We start from the raw sequence: 21,002 nt of genomic DNA, 5'->3' as shown, positions 1-21,002 counted from the left end.
CACATGGTTTGCAGTAAGCGCTGCATGAATGTGATGACAGCGTGTTGCTGGAGGCGGCCGAGCCCTCAGATGACCGGCGGCCCGGCGGCGGCCCGCTCCACTCAGGAGGGACGTCCCTGCAGCACTGGCAGAGCGCTCGCTGAAACACTTCACTCAGCATTTGATTTGTAGACCATATTTGAAAATTTAACAGAAAATTAAAATGATAAAGTAACCAGGTTAGGCCGCGGCACCCCCGCGACCCCCAAAGGGACAAAGCGGTTAAGAAAATAAATGAATGAAAAAAATGAAAATGAAACAAACTCTAAAACTGTGAAACTTATATTTATCATTTCATTTATCCTCTCGTCTTTAATAATTTAAATATTTCTGTCTGAAAAATACATTTTTTAATACATTTGACAAATAATACAAATTCAGCTGTTAAAATGATTTATTTATTTATAATTGAGCCTCTTTTTCTAACTTTGGAAAAATGTCTGGAAAATTCCTGGATTGTTTTTGGAACTGTGTAAATATATTTTAAGTAAAAAAAAAAACAACAACAATATTTTAGTTACCTGATGTGACATTTCACCCTTTATCAACCACAATCATTTAAAGGTTTACATGAAAATATTTTTAATCCCGCAGAACTCACTGGATCAAATTTGTTTTTAATTTTTTCTTTTTTTGCTGTTTTTACATTTTTTGTTTAAATATTTTTTTTCCTTTTTTTAAAATATTATTTCAATTTTTTAAATTGTATTTTTGGGTCCTTTATAATTGTTGCTACCTAAAATGAACAAACAAAAAACTAATTTAGAAAGCTCAGAACAAAATTGTTTTTTGGTTCTGCATAAATGTGTAAATAAATGCAATAAATTCAATCTTCTTTTTTTAAGTTTTACCTGTAATTTAACCCAAAAAGTATATTTTTAACAGGGCAAGAAATTGATGAAAAACTAATTAATCACAAACCTGGGAAACATTAATTAATTAAATGCATTTAATTATGATTTTTTTTTTAACTGTATTTGTCGATCACTTTTTATCTGCAAATAATCCATAAATTAAACTACACACAAAACTACATTTGGAACATTTATTTTTAATTAAGTCTGTCGATTGATTACAAAAATTAGTCAGATTAATCACACTTTTGTGTTGTAATTAATCACGATTAATAACAATGTTTTACTCGGTAAATTTTACATGACGATGTGCAGCTTTTGAACAAAAACAGGTCAGAGAAAAAAATGTTTTATTTTTATTGTCTGAAATCTTTAAAAATTGTAACTCATGAGCACAAAACACATAAACAGTGAGACAATCAGAACTCTAAAGACTTTTATGTCTGCAGTATTGAAGAAAACAGAGATGTCGACATGAACCTGCAGACCTGAAAGAGAAGTAGTTCCGGTCACTTCGCCCTAATACTCTGTATCACTGCTCAGGCTGCTTTAAAACAACCTTTTTCATCTTCTGGACAAAAACAAGCGGTAAGAGATGAACTTTCTCTCTGAACTGATGCTTTATTTAACCAATCATGACGATCAGCATTTAAACTGTTTTCCTTTGCCGCTGCAGTCGAGGCCCAGTGATGCGTCGTCGTGTTACCGTGGCAACGCACCGGACCACAAGACAAATAGTCCACTTTTTGTGAAAAAATGTTCTAAACTGAGAGTACTAAAAACTGGTTGAATAATTATTTCTTTTATAAATGAGCAATGATCAGGTGGGATAAAACCCGACAAAGTCTTCTAATGTGGACGCATGAACAGTCCAAAGCAGATTGTTTCTTTGTAAGATGTAATCAATCTGGGTTAATAAATAATAACCTGTTATTTTTTATTAATTGCCTATGTTAACATTCATATAACCATCTTTTTAAAAAAATGTTTCTGACTGGCAAAAATATGAATGTTTTCACAAATGTTTAAAAGTCTTTTTTCCTCTTGATTTTTTTTACTGCTGCTTGTTCGTTTGTTTTAGTACAAATATCTTTAATAAATGATGAGATTTCTGCAGAAACACAGTGTTCTTAGGAGTGAATGTAGGAGTTAATCAGGAGCTAAAATGAATATTGAGTTCCTGGAACTTCTTCAGCGTTTGAGTTGATATAAAACAGAAGAGATGAGGTTGTAAAGAACGACGTTCTCTGAGGGGGAGCCGCTGTTTGTAAGCAGCTCTATTGTGAGCTCCTCTCTGTCCTGTTCCCATGATGCCCCTGTGGTCTGATGAGTGTAGTCAAGGCTAGCTGTTAGCGCGTCAGGCTAACCCGTGTGTTGGCGCGGGCCCAGAGCGTGGCCATGTGTTCCTGCAGAGCGCCGCGCTCCCCCAGGAGCTGCTGTCAGCACAAACTCAGGAAACAGTTATACTGTTCATATTTTTACAAGCTGCCTCTATGTGCAGCTAAAGTGAATCAGAAGCTAATCACTGCCAGCTGCTCCCCTTAATCTGTGGCCCGCCTGCTGCTCCAGGTCCAGGTATGAGGGGAAGCTTTCACGTGTCGCATGAATCTGTCGCCTTAAATTCACCCTCACTGATCGCTCTCTTCTCTCCAGCCGGGCCACCCACTCCTGCTGAGGGGCTTCGACCTGGAGGAGGTGAAGAAAAGACGAATGTTGAGGAGAAACTCAGGAGCCGAGGCCTGAGGAGAACTGCAGCTCGCTGGAAGCAGACTAGAAACGAGCTCAACGTCTCGCTTTGCTGAACTCTAAAAGTTGTTAAAACGGGACGCAGGAGTTCTGAAGAAGCTCTGAAGGTTCAACTGAAGCCAGAAACGTCTTCCTCCACATAAGCCGCCTGTGGGTGGAGCAGACTCATGAACGAAGCTCACCTGCCTCTTCCTCTACCTGTATCTGCCCCACCTGGGACGGGGAATCAAACCCTTTCCCGTTCAGACACTGACGTCCTCTGCCCCCCATCTCCCTCTCCACAGCAAAGATTTAACTCCCTTTGATGGATGAGAAGGTGCAGATCGGTGGGAAAGTTAGAGAACCTGAACTGTGCTGAGAGTCAGACAGCCGAGCTGAAGCTGAAGCTGAAGCTGAAGATGAAGCTGAAGCTGAAGCTGAAGCTGAAGATGAAGCCCTGGAATGAGGAGCACAGGGAGCTCAGGATGATCTGCCTCAAACTCAGAGGGAGCATCTTCACTCTGCAGACTCTGAATAGTTTCTCCAACATGTTTGTGTAACTGGTCCACAACTTAATACCTGATGACAACAAATGGGGAAGCACTAAGCCGAGACCTCAAACATGTCAGTTCAGCCTCTAGAATCTCTGCAAAATGAGAATGGCAAGAAGGGTTGAGATGTGAAAACTTGAGATGTAAAGTTTAAATATGTCAAGATCTGCGATGAAAAGATCTGAAATGTGAATATTTGAGATTTGAAATGTGAAGATCACCAATGTGATGATTTTAGGTGTTAAAATGCAAGATGTAAATGTTTGAAATTTGAAGATTTTAGATGTAAAATTTTGAGATGTGAATATCTGAGATTGAAAGAATCAAGATTCGAGATGTGACGGTTGACGATGAGAGGATTTGAGGTGGAAAGATTTGAAATGTGGAGACTGCAGAGGTGAAAGTCTGCGACATGTATGTTTAAGATGTAAAGGAGACGTGATCGCTGAAGCTGTGAAGGTTTCCTTCAGAGCTGGAGCTCTTAAAGCCGCTCTGTGCTGCCACTCTAATTGAATTAGCCTGCGTCAATCACAGCTGCGGAATCGAACCCGAGTCAGACTAATATTTGCCGAGGGGCTCTAATATCAATACACACATAAAGCCAGCCCCCCCCTCCCCTGCAATTATATAACCACACTTTGGCGAAGCGGTGAACGACAACATTTACGCCCGTCTCTGTGAGCCGGGCTGCTGTGGTGCAGCGGCTGTCCCTGTAAGGGGGTGGGCAGACTGCAGCTCGCGCCACAATGACGGCTAAATGAATTTCGACTGGCGGGTCTTTAATATCAGCCGCAGAAAAATGACACTTGGTGTTTACAAAGTGGCTCTAAATGGGCCGTTGGAGCCAGAGTAAACACATTTAGCCGTGAGGTCAGAGGCCGCCGCTCTGCAGGCGCGGCGCTTTGATAATGTTGTCAAAATGTTTAATGTCCAGCTAAAGCGTTTGGGAAAACCAAGCGCGGCACCTCTATTGACTTTGGCTGAGGCCTGAATACCGCCGCGTTCAAGGCGAGTAAATCAAACGCTCCACCTTTAGTGGAAGTCGACAACGGCTGAACGGTGACAGAAGCAGCTGCACGCCGAGAAGACGGGAGGCGCCCTCAAAGTGCGCAGACATGAGGACTGGTGGGTCAAACGTCTTGACTTGTGTGAATGTGGAAATTACTGTTTCTATAACAAGTTGTCAGAAAATCCTGAGAGTTAAATATGATGAAGCAAAGATGGAAGTGAGGTGACCGATGTGGAGATTTAGTTTATGGATATGAGAGAAGCAGATTCTGACCACATTCACCGCGTTCAGATGTTCCTCATCAGGATCCCAAATCAACAGACCTGGACTCAAACCTCACACGTCTAGAGCTGCCGCAAACGATTATTTTAATAGTCGACTAATCACCGATTATTGTTTCAGATTAATCAGATCATTCGTGAACTGGATTAAAGCACACATCTGAACCATCATTAGCTTCAAACTAACTATAAACTAGATATATAGCATTACCTGTGATAATGCTAGTGTGAATGCTGGGAGCTGAATTTGGCTGCTGAAGATGCTGAAATTGATAGCTAAAAAGGCTGAAGCTGATAGCCAGCTAGAATATTAGCTAAACTTCAAATTAGCCTAAAAACTAAAACATCCTAAGTTAGCCAAAACAGATAGCATGTAGCTGAAATATTAGCCTAACTCCAAAATAGCCTAAAAAACCATAATAAATGCCCAAATGGTTCAAAAAGCTGCAGAATGTCATTATAACGTTCAACTTTACTACACTCTGACCATATAATATAAAGTAACGACGATTAAATTTGTAGTCGACTATTTTAATAGTCGATTCACTTTCGATTAGTCGACTAATCGAGGATCCTACACGTCTCAGACGGATCCCTTTCACTTTTCCATGTCTGTCCTCGTGCTGGTAATCATGCAAAGAGACACACAAACCACAAGGTCATTTTTGCCGTCATTCTTCTCCATTCTCCGCAGGCGCGGTGTGGCGGACGTTTCCACTGCACCGCCGCCGCCGTGTTTGTGCTGGATGTCAAGCGGCCTGCTGTACCTCATAATCACCAGCGATCATGTGTGTTTCCTGGACTACTATATGTATACTCACTCCCCACCCACAGCGCTCTCAAGCCGCTCGTCTGTTTGCTGCAGCCGAACACGTTAATGAGACGCGACGGCTTCTGCTTTACGCCATCCTGTCTTTCTCACTGTTATTAAACCGTAAAGGACTGTTTTCGCTCCTCTGCTGTGAACAAGCCCCGCCTCCTGAGGACGCCGGGCTCCGTTCCTGCGCTCTGAAGGCTCTCGGGGGAAATCAGCAGTAATAGGAAACATGCTGCGTCACACAGGAAAAAGCAAAGCCGGCTCTGACAGTGTTTTGAGCAACAGAGCGGCCTTAAGAACCTGAAGTTTTTCAGTAAAGTGTTTTGTCCTAAACGATGGTGGTTTGGATGTTTACGGCTATAAATATGCATTAAACATCAAACAGACATCCATGCATAGATGGTAAACGGTGTATACCGTTATGGCGTCGGTATACTGGCGCCAACCTATAAACACTAGGAGCAAAGTGAGGTTCAATGCCTTGCCCAACGACACTCCGACAGATGGCGAGCTGGTAGCTGTCCTACCTCTACACCACAGCGGAAGTCTATTTCACGTCAGTGTTTGAACCTCTAGCAGAGACTATCCTACAACGCATTGCATCATGTTCCCATCATGCCTTGCTCGTTGAAGCTGCCATTTTTTGCAAAGAATTCGTGAAATTCGTGAAAATTTTGCTGTGTGATTGACTACACGTAACATGTGGGGCGGCCATGGCGCAGAGGTAGAGTGGTCGACCTCTGATCAGACGATTGCAGGTTTGATTTCCCCCTTGACCTCCCATGTGTTTAAGTGCCCTTGGGCAAGACCATAGACCCTGTAACCCTTGTGGTATCCTAGGTACGTTGATGTTGAGAGTCGGGTCATCTGGACCCCACAAGAATGAATTTTGATCGTCACTGGTGTCCGTGGCAGACATGAAATCCTGTCCACCTTCATCCTCATTTGTCATGGGAGGGATGTCAATGTAAGGATTGGGTCATCTTGACCCTATAAGATAGCACAAGGGCTATGATTGAGGTCCCCCATAGGAGATGCCTTATCTCCAGCCCTCGTGAAATCAGCCCAGAGCCTTCGCTGTCACTTCCTGATACGTCTGCCGCCATAATGGAACCGGTTGATAGCGATTAGTCTGAGTGGGTCTGAGTCATGTTTTTAGAGGAAATCCATTGACCAATCATGAGTGAGCTTGTTCCACACCCCTCTCCCTGAAAGTGAGCACGGGAGAATCTGTCAATCAAACGTTCAAGGCGGAGCCAGCGGGAGCCACATGCTATTAATAAATCATCTGATTGTTCAACTTATAACTTGACTTACTGGGAACAAAGAAAAATATATTTGAAAAAATTAGGATTATAAAGAACGTGCTGAGAAGAAAGCATCAGAGTGAGAATGATTATTCTGACAAATAAAATGACTGAGAAATAACTGTTTCTCAGTGGAAGTCGATGGGATTCTGGCCTTCTTGGAACCAGCGGGTACTTCCTGTTTGAAACACGAGGGGGGAGGGGTTACACAGTCCGGTCCTTACTTATACAGTCAATGGTCAAGACATGGAACCCCCCCTTGCCTCTGGTGGTTATGGGCTGGCACCAGTGGAGCCGCCCTGAGAGTATGAACGGGTCTGTGACTGTAAAGCACGTTGGGTCTTTGAGGAAAATGGAAAAGCTCTATACAAGTATACACTAAAGTAGACAAATTATATCTGCATGAATTCATATATATTCATTCACAGTGAATGTGATTCGTGGGTTGGAGCGTCACATTTTGATGTTAAATCAATCAGAGGTCCTGCAGCACATTTTGAGCGTCTGGCGTGGCGTTCTACAGGAAGCGTGTTTCGAGTCGTGGAAATTCTGATCACATAATCCTTCCAGAGTCTGAACTTTGGTGAAGAAGTTGCATCACATTAACCAATCAGACACTCAGCTTTAGTCTGTGCGTGTTGATGATGTAGTCATTGGGTGGAGTCCAAAACCAACATGGAGGATAATCTGATCCTCCTGAACTCTATAGGAGTCATTTCTCCATTAAGACAATAAGATTTCATTTTTATGTTTTTCCTCCTCAGACTAAAGCGTGACAGCAAGTCTTCAAACTGGGTCACAGATAGACAGAAGTACCGCTGAAAGCGCCATCATTCAGCTGCAGCTCCTGATGGTGAAGCTCACCGTACCGGCAGAGTCTCTGAATGATCTGATGAACCCAAACATGGAGACGGGATTTCAGAGAGCTCTAAAAACATGAACCTGATCTCTCAACATCATCCATGTCTTCCATGTATTAAGTGTAAATGATATACAGTCAATGCTTCCATGCAGCGATGGTGAGTCATGTAATACAAGCTCCTCCCACATATGGTGGGATCATCAAGTTTTTGAAAACATTTTTGGAAATGTTGAGAAATAAAGTTTCTACAAGCATCTTTTGAACCATAATAATTCATAGTAATCCCGTCTCCATGTCTGGGTTCATGAGGTCTTTCGGGTGTTTTAATTGGTCCGTTAACATCTCAGTGACAGTATTTAAACACCTACAGCAGGTAGAGCGACTTGGACAGTCCAACAGGAGATTGAGATGAACAAAGCTGATGGTAGTCAGGTCGACCTGAAAGGTCATGGGTCGTGTTGACCGTGTGGGATACTTTTATTCCATGAGGACATCTTCAAGATTATGATGTTGAGTTTGTTTCCACTAGTGACACAGCAGAGGTTTGTCAACAGGACCATGAAGGTTGATCTGAGAGAGAGCTGCCTGGGTTCTCCAGCAGACATAGAACACGAGGCAGAAACAGGAAGATGAGGAGACCGTCTCGTGGTTTGACTTTCAGAACGAATACTTGACCTGACTGGACAGGAGAAATGTGGACTTTCTCAGTGAAGATGTGGTTAAAGCCCTGACCTGAGCGGCTCTGGTCATGTGACCTCAGCAGCTCTGGTCATGTGACCCCGTGCTCCATGATTGCCCCCCTCCCACATTCTTCCCTTCCACTCACCCATCCCTGGCTCCATCCATGGCCGTCAGAGGGGACAGATGATGAGGACTTCCAAGGTCCTGGTCCAGTCGGTGTTGTCGGGGGGTCAGGTCGGGGACGGAGGCAGGGTTAGGGGGGAGGAGCTCCCCTGAGGCAGCGTGATGGGGGGTGTTGGAGTCAGCGTATAGGCCTGTGAACAAACAATGGTTTATTCTATCGTTTGAAGGATAAATTAAATCTGACAGGGGCGTCAAACGGCCCTGCAGGTGCTATCTGCCCCCGCCCTCGCGCCCCCTTTGATCTGTCCCCCTGGTCAGAGCGACATGTGACAAATTCATGATAAAAAAACCCACATCTTTTCTAAATGGTGGATTTTCTGTTGGTTTATCTCCATAGTAACCATTTCATTTTTTGGTCATCTGGAGGTGTAGAACAGATCTACTTTATTTACAGAACAATTTATTTTCATCTCTACAATCTGTTTAGATCTGTTTTATTGTGAAAAATTGGTTATATTTTGTAAATATACCGAATTTTCTCAGGATTCTTGATGTAACTTCCTGCCAGAATTGACGTGGATCGCTCGCGGCTCACGGACAAACTCGTCCAGACGTGAATCGATCCGCTGCACGGCGCAGCCTTAAATTTTTGGTTTAACCAGAAACGTAAAAGCGTTGAATATTTGGATGACAGTGAGAAGAAGTGTGAACAGTTTTTCAGTCTCACGGCAGCATCTGTGTCTCTGCTGATGGTTGGAGGATTATTTAGACTCTGAATCGACTCTGATGCTTCAAACCTTCCAAACCTCCACAGCAGTAAAACTCAATCAGCTCTGAACATCTGGATCCAGATGCGTGTTCAGTAACAAACTCTGCAGACTCAGAATCCGGTTTCAGACTTTTCTGGATTGCTGTAAACGTTTTGTTTCTTCTCCGTTCTGCAGCCTGATCTCCCTCCCAGCTCCTCCAGGAGAAGAGCAGAGGAGATGAAAGGAGGAGAAGGAGGTGGTGCTCACGGCTCTGCCGTTTCCAGGCCCAGCTGCTGGGAAGTGGAAGCATGCGGGGGCCTGATCGGACGGCACACTGAAACGGTTACAAGCTCGATTCATTATCCCCAAATCATCAATCACAGCTCTTAAATGTTTTCCCCTTTAGCCCCAACATCTGCAGCCAAACAGTGGACAAATAATGACTGCCATTGGCTTCATTATAACACCAGTTACATGCTGGGGGGCCGAATCTGATGCTGCGATTTTCACTTTGTGGGGGATTTGGTTCAGAATATTTAAGGTGGATCTAAGGTGTGAATAAAGTCTTAGGTCAGCAGAGGATTTTTTAATGCTGGTTTTCCTTTTTACAGTCTGCTGGACGACGTCACAAAAAACATCACGACTCTGTTTCAGTTGAGCTTACATGACCTTAGAATTCAGCTTTAGGATAGGCAGGCTTGTTGTAAAAATGGGAAAAAAATTACAGAATCAAAGCAAAAAGAGTCAAAATACAACAGAAAACATTCTGCATATTTTCTGTTGTATTTTGACTCTTTTCGGTTGCCGTAAAAAGTAGGAATCAAAAATTCAACCAATGTCTTCCAGTTAGAAATCTGTGGCTCATTTATAATACGTCTCATCACAGCAGGAGAAACGTCATGCTGACAGTTTCAGTTTCCATCTTTCAATAAAATCAAACTGTTAAAGACACCAATGAGACAATGAGGAGACATTTATGAGACATTAATGAGAAAATGAGGAGACGTCGATGAGACAATGATGAGATTTTTTTTTTAACTTGTCCTGTCCAACAACTGAGCCAACAGATACGAGCTGAGAGGTCCTTGAAGTTGACAGATTTTACTGTCACAACAGGATTTATTGAGTATAAACGCCTGTTGTATTTCATGCTAAACTTTATTTACATTGATCAATTTGTATCTTTTTTTTATTTGTTGGACCAGATGGAAAAAAGAAGAGGGAGGTGGAGGGTTGGGGTGGGGTGGTAAAGAGGGGAGTTTAGAGAAAAAAGAAGATGGCAGCAGGTCTAACATCCAGGTCTAAATAGGAAACTAGAATGGGCGGGGCCTGTCTACACACACACTCTGTAGTTACAAACACACCTGTTGGTCGAGATAGTCTCCACATTTAAACTAGTCAGAATGTACACAATATAACAGCAGCTCACACACTCCATCATACAAACCCATTCAGATACAGCCTTTCATCTGTCACACATACTATTAGTGTGAAGGTGAGCTGACACCTGTGTTCAGGTGAGTGTTTATGATGTACAAATGTGGATAATAATGGAATGTACAAAGGGGGAGAGCACCCGGCCATCCCCACGCCCAGACCCCCCGCTGGGGCAGCAGCAGCCGCCCGGACCCCGCAACACCCGCCATGGAGCCACGGAGAGAAACCGCCCGCCGGGCGATCCCGCCAGACACCCAGACCAGGACACGTGGGACCATCGTAGAAGCCCCCCAACCCCCGGAGAGCAGCCCACCACCACCCAGCAGCGCTGAGCATCCCACCTTCCCACCCCAGGTACGAGCCAGGGCCCCCCAAGGGCGACCCACCCCACGCTCCAGACAACTGACAATGCTGAGATCTTAATGAGAAAATGACGAGACAACAAAGAGACCCTAATGAGACGCTGATGCGACATTGATGAGACCCGGATTCTTGTTCCAAGGTTTACCTGAAAGACTTTAAAGACAAAGAGCTGCACTCCCAGTAGTTGTGTTTGTGATCTCAAAGTTGTCATTCTCTGAATAAAAACATGTTTCTGATGGTATTCTTTAGCCAGTCAGTGGCCTGGAGACTGACCACGACTGAATTCAGCCCAAGTCGGTTCTGTTGGAACCAGAGTCCTGAGGAATTGAAAAAAAGTACGGCACAAATGCCATAAATGAGGCAGAGAGGTCTTCTGGGTAAACGGGGTTAGTCACTCGTAGCAGCAGGAGAGTGTTGAACGTTTGAGCTGAAACTCTGAAGAGTCCTTCCGCCGCTCGATCAGGAGACACTAATTACGCTCCATAAAATGGAGGTTCCTGTAAACTCTGCAGACGTGTGAAAAAGAACAGCCGACAGGAAAACAGGCTCTGACTGGAAACATGACTCACTCCACGACTGCTAAAGGTGGGATTCCTGCCTAAGATCGGCATCCTATCGCTCCTTAAAGACGGACAAACTCTGATTCCATCCAGACGGCAACATCTTCAGGAACGGTTGTCCTTCTGGTTCCTTTGGCTGGAGAGCTCCAAACCAAACAAGCAGCAGTTTAAATCCCTGTGAACCTGGACGGATGGATCCTCAGGAGCTGCAGGGATCTGTTCGATCACTACACCATCGTTGAATGACAGACTGAGATTTTTGCAGCAATAATCTGACATGCAGAGCGGTTCGGTTACAAAGCCAACACAAGCGAGATGTTGAAACACATCCTCCATAAAAACCAAACACACTCCAGCAGCTAAGCTGCTCATAAAAACCTGAATAAGCAGTTAAAGCTGAGCCGAGCAGAGTGTTATTCCTGTTTGCCCAAAGGCACCGTGGGCAGGGTTCTCACAGGACGGCCGCAGTGGATCTGCAGGAATGTTGACGCGGCCGTCGATTACCGCCGAGGAATCCGTGATGGCTCTGCCAGCTGCTGTGATTCCTGGCAGCGCCGCTCTTCTCGCTGGCTGCTCCCGTGTTTTGAAACAAATACTCTCAATATTTTCAGACACGGTCAGAATTTGGTGCCCGCATTTTAAACGGTTGGACTGTTTCGGCCCCGTCGCTGTCAGTCATGCTGCATTTGGGCCCGAGAAGGTCATTAGTGCTGCAGTGGAGGAATTATCGCTGGATATTAGGTTTCAGCTGCGCCGCGGAGAAACCTCGCCGTCATGCTGCAGCGTTTGTGAACGCAAACCTTCGGGGAAAACCGCGACTATTTATGACAGCGGAGAAGAAAAGAGATGTTTGAGGGGATGACAGGAGCAGCGGAGGATGAGAGTCATGGAGGGCTGTGTTCACGAGTGACCTGACTCGGATCTGACGGCTGTGAATGTCCATGAAAATGTTCACATCACAGAACCGAGACAAAACTCTGAAGCCTCTTTGGAAACAGGACCTTCATGACCCCACCTCCATCCTCTTCTGATTCATTTTTTAAGTTGTTCCCGGTGGTCTTTTAATTATGATAAGGCCGTTTTTAGCCAACATTTTTAAAATGTGTCAATTTCTAGGACTTAGTTTCTGGAGAGCGGCAGGAATTCATGAGAAATTTACCTCCTGGTTGTGGGTGAAATCATTCCAAGTCGGTTCTGTTGGAACCAGAGTCCTGAGGAATTAAAAAAAATAAAGCCCAAATGCCATAAATGAGGCAGAGAGGTCTTCTGGGTAAACGGGGGCTGGTGTCCTCCATGCTTTCCAACCAACCTGCCATTGAAGCTCCTTATTGGCCAAACACACCTGATCCGGTAATCAGCAGCAAATGAGGTTCTGGAAGACCAGCAGGAGGCCGGCCCTCGAGGACTGGACACCCCTGGTTTACACTCTCCTGCTGGCTTACAGCCCATTGCGGCCCCAACAGGTTCAGAAAAATAGTGTGCAATATCAGAGCCATCAGCCTGCATGGAGAAATGGCATCTGCTCTGCATTTTTCTAAATTTAGGCACAGGCCAAGACAAACTCATTTTTTATTTTCTGCACCGATGAAACCGTTGAAGAGTTTTAATCTGTTTTTTACCGATTCACAAAGAATTGTTACATCAAACAAAGCGGTATTGTGATCGTTTTTTTCATTTCTGGATTATTGAGCAGAGACGGAAAGATTTGCGTGTCTCCAGGAAAATGATCCGCATGAAAGTGAAGAGGATTTTTGATGGGGGAGGAACATAGACACGCTGCTGAGGCCGGCTGACATCATCGAATGGATGTCATGAATATCCTTCATCTACACCTCCTGCTCAAGCCAGAAACATTCTACAGGACCACCCCAGCTCTCACCTCTTCCAACTGATGCCCTCTGGTGGGCGGTACAGGGCGGTACACGCCGGGACAAACAGACTCGGGGACAGTTTCTTTCCAAAAGTTGTGACTGCACTGAGCGCCAATTCCAAATCATAGACCATCTGAGAGTTGGACATTCCTCTGTGACTCTGGCACACTTGTCTGATTTAGCACATTTTGAAAATGACAATAAAGGCGTTTCATTCTATTCTATTCTACTCTATTCTATTCTATTCTATTCACAAGGAGAGAAAGGCGGAGCCTCAGAGATCAAGTCGTCTTACTTCTGGGTATTAAAAGAGTTCACAAAAGATAATTCACATTTCATAAATAATTTGTATGTTAGTGTTCCAAAGGTCATTTATGATCTTTTTTATGGATACAGTTTACTCTGAAAAGCTTACTAAACTTTAAACCCTTTAAAGCTTAAATGTCTCTACTTGTCAGGAAAAAAACACAAGAACATGTAAAAAAAAAAAAAAACTTTTTTATGGAAGTGGGTCTTTAATTACTGAAAAATGTTGATTTTCAAACTATAACTTTTTACTTTTTTGCTTAAGATTTTGTTAAAGCATGTGATGCTCTGCAGCAGGCACTAAACTAAGCTTACTTTATGGTTCTGCATAAAGTGAACAACATAAAGCGACTTTCTCCTCCATCTTTACAGGTGTGGATCCATGACCTCTGAACTCCACAGTCTGAGCCAATAAACTCCCTTCAAGACTTCAAGCCCAAATCTGCAACATCTGCATTAGCTTCCAGAACCAATTTCAGCTTCTCCTCTTCTGAATAACTTCTGGATGTTCCTGAATCTCTGAATGTCCGAGTGATGCGAGCACCTGCGTAGATGTCTGCGGTCAGTGCGGGAGGAGGCTGCGAGGGGGCGGAGCTCTGGAGCTGCTGCATGGACAGGCAGTCGCTCAGGACGTCCTGCTCCAGGTGGGGGCACGGCCGCAGCTGTGAGGTGTAACAACAACAAAATACACATGAAAACCAGAATTCAGGTGGAAACGCTTGGGGTATTGGTCACTTTCTAAATAATTATTGTCTTTTGGAAAAACATTATTACTCAGTTTTATTGGAATCAATTGCACTAAACTAGAAAACAACAAATCATGTTTAGTTCTGTCTCATTTGCTGGAGAAACATTTCAGTTTTTAACAGGAAAACCTAAATTTGTTGGTTAGATTTCAGATTTCCTTCTGCTGAGATCTGATCACGACGTTTATCTGAAGTCATCAAAGGGATGGAGATGCTTTCACTCAGAACCAGTTTCTGTTTTCTGAGACGATCAACTCTGAAAGAAAGGTTTTAGTTGCTAAAGATGATTTCAGACGGACTTTATATCTCAGCGAATGTGAGAACCTGTCAGCTGGTGAAACAAAAGTATGGGTCACTGCAGCAGCTGATGCTGATCCAGGAGCGATAAAGAACTCTCTCAGGTCAGTTCTGACTCAAGTCACATGATTCCTTTCACTTCATGATGTCAAACATTTCACAGACGAAGGAGATCAGTCTGTATCTTCTGCTAACAAGACTGAAAAATATTAGAAAAGTGACGTTTTTACTAAAAAATAAGATTTATTTACACATAGTTATTATAGACCTTCAGCTTACAACACTTTAGTGATCAACTCCAAAAGAACAGTGAGTAAAAAATGCCTTTTTATTCTATTTTCAACATTAATTCTACCAAACTTCCACTACTGTAGGAACAATTGAAGAAATATTTAGAAAACAAATGTTGATCCAATAATTAAGCATAAAAAGTGCAAATAAAACCATAAATAAAGTTGGTTTTGGTGAATCTAGAAATGCAAAAATTCAAATACATTAAAAATTATGAATAATATGAATGTAAAAATGTTGGACATCTTGTTTTGTGCCAATAAAAGTCGCTTAACCTGAAGAGTTTTGATCTAAAATATAAGAGGAGTATTATAATTCAGGAGGTATTTATATGTTTGAATCAGATTATGGGGTCATAGGAGGATCATCTTAACGCAAATAAAAAAATTAATCCAATTGTAAACTTGAGAAAAAAAATTGGTTACACATTGATAGAAATTGTAAACAGAGAGAATTTGTTTGTTCAACCAAAAACTGTTACCAAATGAAAAAATGTTTATTTGCAGCAGTGGCTGTTTTGTATTTTGAACTTTTGTTGTTTTCTTTCTTCTCTTTTTTCGTTTACAGTTTTAAGTCGCACTTTTCAAGTTTTCACTGCTGAGCCTAATTTTTGTGGAGGCGGGGCGGCTTTGAGCTCATTGGCTACCAGGATGTTGGCGTGGATAAATGCATAAAATTTAGTGACTTTAATATCTTTACAGCTAGTGAACATTTTAACCAAATGTGACACCATTTATTAGGTTTTTCTTTTTTAGATTATGTGCTTCTGTTTTAGGTTCTTAAGACATCACATTTTCAGATTTATTACCACAGTAGTAATTCTCTTCTCTATTATTTCTCTGTCAGATAAATAAAACAGGCATGTCAAAGAACAGCTCGGGTCTTAAGGAGTTAAATCACGGCGCTAGCAGTTAGCTTAGCACAGTTAGCTTAGCACAGTTAGCAGCTGCTGTTTAGCCGTCTGTCTGTCTGCAGCACGAAGAGCTTCACATTAAAAAGAAACAGAAACTCTGTCATTTTTCTGCTGAAATGTCTTTATAAGTTGTAGTTTATGTTAAGACAAACCAACAGAGACACCTGCTGTATGTTTAAATCATTTTTAAAGAGTTCTTGATCCCAGAAGTCTGAATCTGTGATCATATCGTTAGCTTTACTACAATGTTTTTGTATAAACCAAGAATAAAAACAATATATGATAAACTAAAAACTTTTTATTTGTTTGCCCCACTTTGCTCAGATCTTTTTTTTAATTAATATTATTTTTTATTTGATTGATTCTGTTTTGTTGTTTAATGCTGCCGTTGGCCCTCTGTTTGACTGTAATGATGTAAAAAACTCTGTTCTATGATTTCAAACCCTGTTTTGTTCTGTAGTTGTTCATTTGTTAGCCTGCTGTCGTATTCGGCTGCGTTTTACGGCAGTAACACTTTGTGATCTGTTCATGACATGCAGACTTCTAGTGGAGTTTTTATCCGGAATAATAAGATTTAAATAATAAGGGCTGATTATATTAAGAATAAATGAAACATCCAATACTGATCAGGGGACAACATCCGATACTGATTCATCAACCACATGATCGGGTCTGATTTTCAATCACTTAATCGGATCGGGACATCCCAACTCCAGACTATAAAAACTTCCTTCCTCTATTCCTGATCTCATGTTGTTATTGAACTGAAGTTCTAAATCTGTAAACCCATCAGATTTGACATCAGTTTGATGCTTTGAAACATCTGAGCCTGATGATGAAGAGGGAATTTTTCTGGTTTTCCTTCAGTAAATCTGACAGCAGCCAGGTGAAACCGGCTCTCTGACTCCAGTTGGGAGGGAAAACATTCCTGATGGACACATCCACTCTGATGATTCCCTCGGAGAGCGTCAGCAGCTATAAGCTCAGCAGCTGTTTGCTTTGATTTGCAGGTATTGTACACAGAGTGAAGGTAAGTGAAGGCGTCCTGAGGAGAACACAGCGGAGCATTCATCACTCCGTTTCTCCTCCTAGCAGGTTCTTCTCCGGGCCAACTCTCCGAGCGTTTCTCTGACGTTTGTCCAGAACATCTGGCTGCTGCAGCCGATGAACAAAGCTACAAGCAAACATGTGTTTCCCTTTAGCAGGCGCAGCAGAGGAACACATCATCCAGCCTGCTACTATCCAGCTCTCTCCACAACAATGAGCTCTTTCTCTCTGCTTTTCAGTACGCCGATGATGACATGCGCTCCGATACGTTCCTGGACAAACGACGGTCAAAGATTTTCCCGACACCGCCCAGAACCATGAACTCCTTATGGATGTGAGGATGAGGCCCCGCCCACTTCAACAGTCAGCTTGAGGTTGGAGAGGCTGATGAAAAACATTCAGTTTGGTTTGACCTTAAAGAAAATAATCAAATCTGAAAACCCTTTTCTATTGTGTTCTACTCGTCTTTCTTTGTAAAATCTTTAATTGCTCCCAGACTCCATAATTCAGACTAATAGTCAAAGAGGTTTTACAACTAAAGTCTGTCACAAAAACAACTTAACTTAAGGCTCCATCTCTATTCAAACTGAAAAATGAAAGATGGATTTTCAAAATAAGACACCTACAGTCTCAGCTTTAACACAGTCTGATGTTTTTAAAAGACCTGGAAATGAAATCACTAACCAGTAGCTGCTTTTAAATAATCAATTCATTTGTTTTATTCTATTATATATACATTTTTAACATACTTTAATGAATTGAAATGTCTCGGCTGTTTGTGACTTTTGCCTCATGACCAGGATTCCTTTGAAAAAGAGATCCGTGGATCTCAGTGGGATTTGTTTTATCCCCACCGGTTGAATAAAATAAATAAATAAATATGAAGTAGTAACTTTTTTTGGGGAGGAAAGTCAACTTTCAAAGAGAATCCATCAGTTCAAACTGATTCACAGTCCTTAGTGAATCAGATCCATCGATTGTATCAGAGAACTGGACTGGACACGTCTGACAGCATCCACAGTAAACGGTTTACTAACGGTTAAGACTGTCACGAACGGTTCATTTATTAGTCGACTAATCACAGATTATTTTGACCAATTAGTCAACCAATCGGGTCATGTGCAAAGTGGATGTAGAACTCACATCTTAACCATCATCAGCTTTAAACTAACTAAAAATAAAGACAGTTAAGATGATAGTTTATTAAACTTTTAATGAATCGTGCAGCTTCTGTCCTTCATTAGTTTCTGGGATTAAAAGAAGATTGAATCAAATGAGAGAGATAAGAAATATACTTTCCATCAAACTCGTTTTGACAGATGCCCCGCCCCTAAAAATGACGTAACAATTTAATATACATTTTTATATATACGGGTATATAGGGTCAAAGGTCACCTGTCAAAATGAGTTTGATGGACAGTATATTCCTGATCTCTCTAATGAGGTCGGCATCTGAAACAAGGAACTATTTTACACTAAATATGAAGTTTTGGTCTCACTGACTCCATGAGAAACGCTCACAACTTTATTCAACTTTACTACACTCTGACTCCATACAATATAAATTAACCACTAATCAATATTAAATTAGTCGTTGACTGTTTTAATATCAGATTAGTTGTCGATTAGTCGACTAATCGTGGCAGCCCTACTTACGGATTCCACCAAATTAAGTCGTCATTATTTTTGTAATACGGACGTCGTCAATAAACTGTGATCGGTCCGAGTCCGTCTGAACCACCAGGCCAGTTTGTGGAAGCGTTTAAGGAGGAAGCATCACCGGGAGACGCGTAAGGTGTGTGTTGCGATCTCCGCGCAGGAGGGATTGCAGCAGGAGGAGCAAGACCTCGGAATTAACGATCCCTGTTTGGAATGCCAGGGGGGAGGGGCCACTCTGTCCAGTTCTCATAAACAGTCATTGATAAAAACCAGGGTCAGAGGTTGTGTCTGAACTCCCTCATTACTATATGAATCTTTTTTTTTCTCTGAATCTACAATCCCAAAATCCAGAGCCCTGGAAACTTCCCAGAAGTCTCTGCAAGAAACCAGCGTCCATCAATACTCGCTACACCGCTGAATACAGACCATAATGCATTGTGTTTGTTTCTTTAGAGAAAAATTATAAAACATTTTTTATAAATTACCCAATATTTCATCATCAGAACACAGTGGAATCATTAATTGACTTCATAAAATGTTTATATTTATGAGTTTTTGACTTCAGCAAAGGGTGACGTTGTTTTTGCCGTTTAAGAAAAAAAGCAGAGAGTCTGAGTTGATCTGCATGTAAATCAGGTCACTGGAGTCCCGCTTTACTGTTCCAGGAGTTCTGAGGGAATTCAGTCACAGCTGAGATTCATCTCAGACATGTCATCAGAGATTCCCTCAAACTTTGGCTTAAAAAGGCAGGAAAAAACTGACTGTAACTTGAATGTAAAATAATCGGAATAATCAGAGCTTCATGTTTGAGAAGGTTTCGTTTCTGCCGCCTCCGTGGCGCTCTGCTCACCTTCCTGTGCACCTGCTGCTCCTTCGCCGAGTGGATCTTGACGTGTTTGCGGAGCGAACTGGGATCCGTGTAGCGCTTAGTGCAGCCAGAGATCTGACAGGCATATGGTTTCTGTAAGGACAGGACGAGCTTCAGGTCACTGCAGCTGGAGCAGAGAGACGGCTAAAGCAGAAATGACAAGGCGTGGCGCCGAGAATCTGAAACGTGTTAGAGGAGAAGCAAAGATCCAGTCCTACCTTTCAGCGGAAACTGACAGAAGGAAAAGAAGAAAAAAGATCATGAGCCAAAGAACATGTCAGCAGAAAAGACAGATTTCTACTACATTACATGTTATCAGAAAAATCAATAATTAAAGAGGAAACACGGAAGTCTAATTTAAAAAGTGAAGGTGTTTTTCACAAAATTACCACATGAAAAATGTTCACAAAGGTTTAGAGTCTGTTGTTGGACACGTTGGGATCTGTGCCGACAAACAAGCAGCAAAACTAAGGAAATTAGTTCCACAACAAAACTTTCCCGCACTTTTTTATGGGACATGAACGTCTGATGAAGAAGCTGTTCTAAACCGACGTCAGACAAACGTATGGAGTTAAATCAAGATCCGCTTAAAAAAAACAGATTGTAAATTTGAAAAAAAAAGAAAATTTGAAAGCAGTTTTAAACTTTTTTAATTGGTAACAGGTTTAGTTATTTTCCAACTTTCAATTTTTTTTTTCTCAAAATTTTTAATAAGTCCTTCAAGTTTTCAATATGTATTTTTGAGTTCAAAACTGCTTTCAAATTTTCTTTTTTTTCCAAATTTTAAATCTGTTTTTTTCCCTTAAGCGGATCCTGATTTGACCTCATACTCGGATGTCTGTTCCTTCAGCAGAATAATCTCAACAGCAAAAAATAAAAATCTGCTTTTGTATTTTACTTTGAAGGAGGGCTTTTATTGTGAAGTCAAGGTGCCTGATGTACATTTAGACTTAAAAGAAAATGTGGACAATGAAAACAAAACTAAAGAAAGACTACACACAAAAACATCATAAATGAGCTTCACAGTCTTTGTTTTATTAATTTGAATTAAATGTACAGTTTAGAAATCCTGTTTCTAATTTTGCTGCTTTCTTCTCACTTCTCAAAAAGTGTTTTGTTTTTTAAAAATGAAATCTGACTAAAACCAAACTCTAAACTTGATTTATTTGAAGACTTAAAGCATTAAACTGTATTTGTTTGGGGAGGAGTTTAGTTAGGACAGCAGGGGAAGCTGTGACCTCCAGAGATCGCTTTCATTGTTTTAAAACTCTTCATCCATTCTCTGTTTGCACCTGCAGGGTCAAAGGGGGAGGAGCTTAAACCTGCAGGTGAGAGATCTGCCATGACACCTTAGTAAAACCAGACTGGATTTCCTTCCTAGTGAAAGTAGTTCATGTTTAACGTGCACTAACACACGCTGACCCCCCCAGGTGAGGGGCCTGACCCCCGCCCTTAAAAAAGCAAAGAGGCTCCTGACCGTGTCCAGGTGAGTCCGCTGATGCTTCGCTCGGTCGCTGGAGTTGCTGAAAGCTTTCTGGCAGCCGGGATGCTGGCACAGGTACGGCTTCTCTCCTGTGTGGCTCCTCAGGTGAATCTTCAGGTTCTCCAGGCGGGAAAAGGCTTTGTTGCAGCCCTCAAACTGTGAA

At 42.2% G+C, this 21,002-nt stretch overlaps 1 protein-coding gene across 2 annotated transcripts in view; it reads right to left on the bottom strand.

Moving 5' to 3' along the window:
* LOC112136962 (zinc finger protein GLIS1) overlaps window positions 1–21,002 on the bottom strand; it is an 88,983-nt gene that overhangs the window by 4,348 nt on the left and 63,633 nt on the right. The window contains exons 5-9 of one of the 2 annotated variants that reach the window (XM_024259032.2): window positions 20,834–20,995; window positions 19,339–19,449; window positions 14,080–14,197; window positions 8,272–8,440; window positions 7,897–8,124 (exon numbers count right to left, since the gene is read on the bottom strand). In XM_024259032.2, the coding sequence (XP_024114800.1) occupies window positions 8,103–8,124; window positions 8,272–8,440; window positions 14,080–14,197; window positions 19,339–19,449; window positions 20,834–20,995 (582 nt within the window). In that variant the 3' untranslated portion in view covers window positions 7,897–8,102. Of the gene's footprint in view, window positions 1–7,896; window positions 8,125–8,271; window positions 8,441–14,079; window positions 14,198–19,338; window positions 19,450–20,833; window positions 20,996–21,002 lie in introns of those variants that run through there. The other variant, XM_024259030.2, reaches the window with a different exon arrangement.

Source organism: Oryzias melastigma, linkage group LG4 (genome assembly GCF_002922805.2).
Source record: "Oryzias melastigma strain HK-1 linkage group LG4, ASM292280v2, whole genome shotgun sequence".
In the NCBI taxonomy this organism is placed as follows: domain Eukaryota; kingdom Metazoa; phylum Chordata; class Actinopteri; order Beloniformes; family Adrianichthyidae; genus Oryzias; species Oryzias melastigma.
This window is presented reverse-complemented; position numbering and strand designations above follow the sequence as displayed.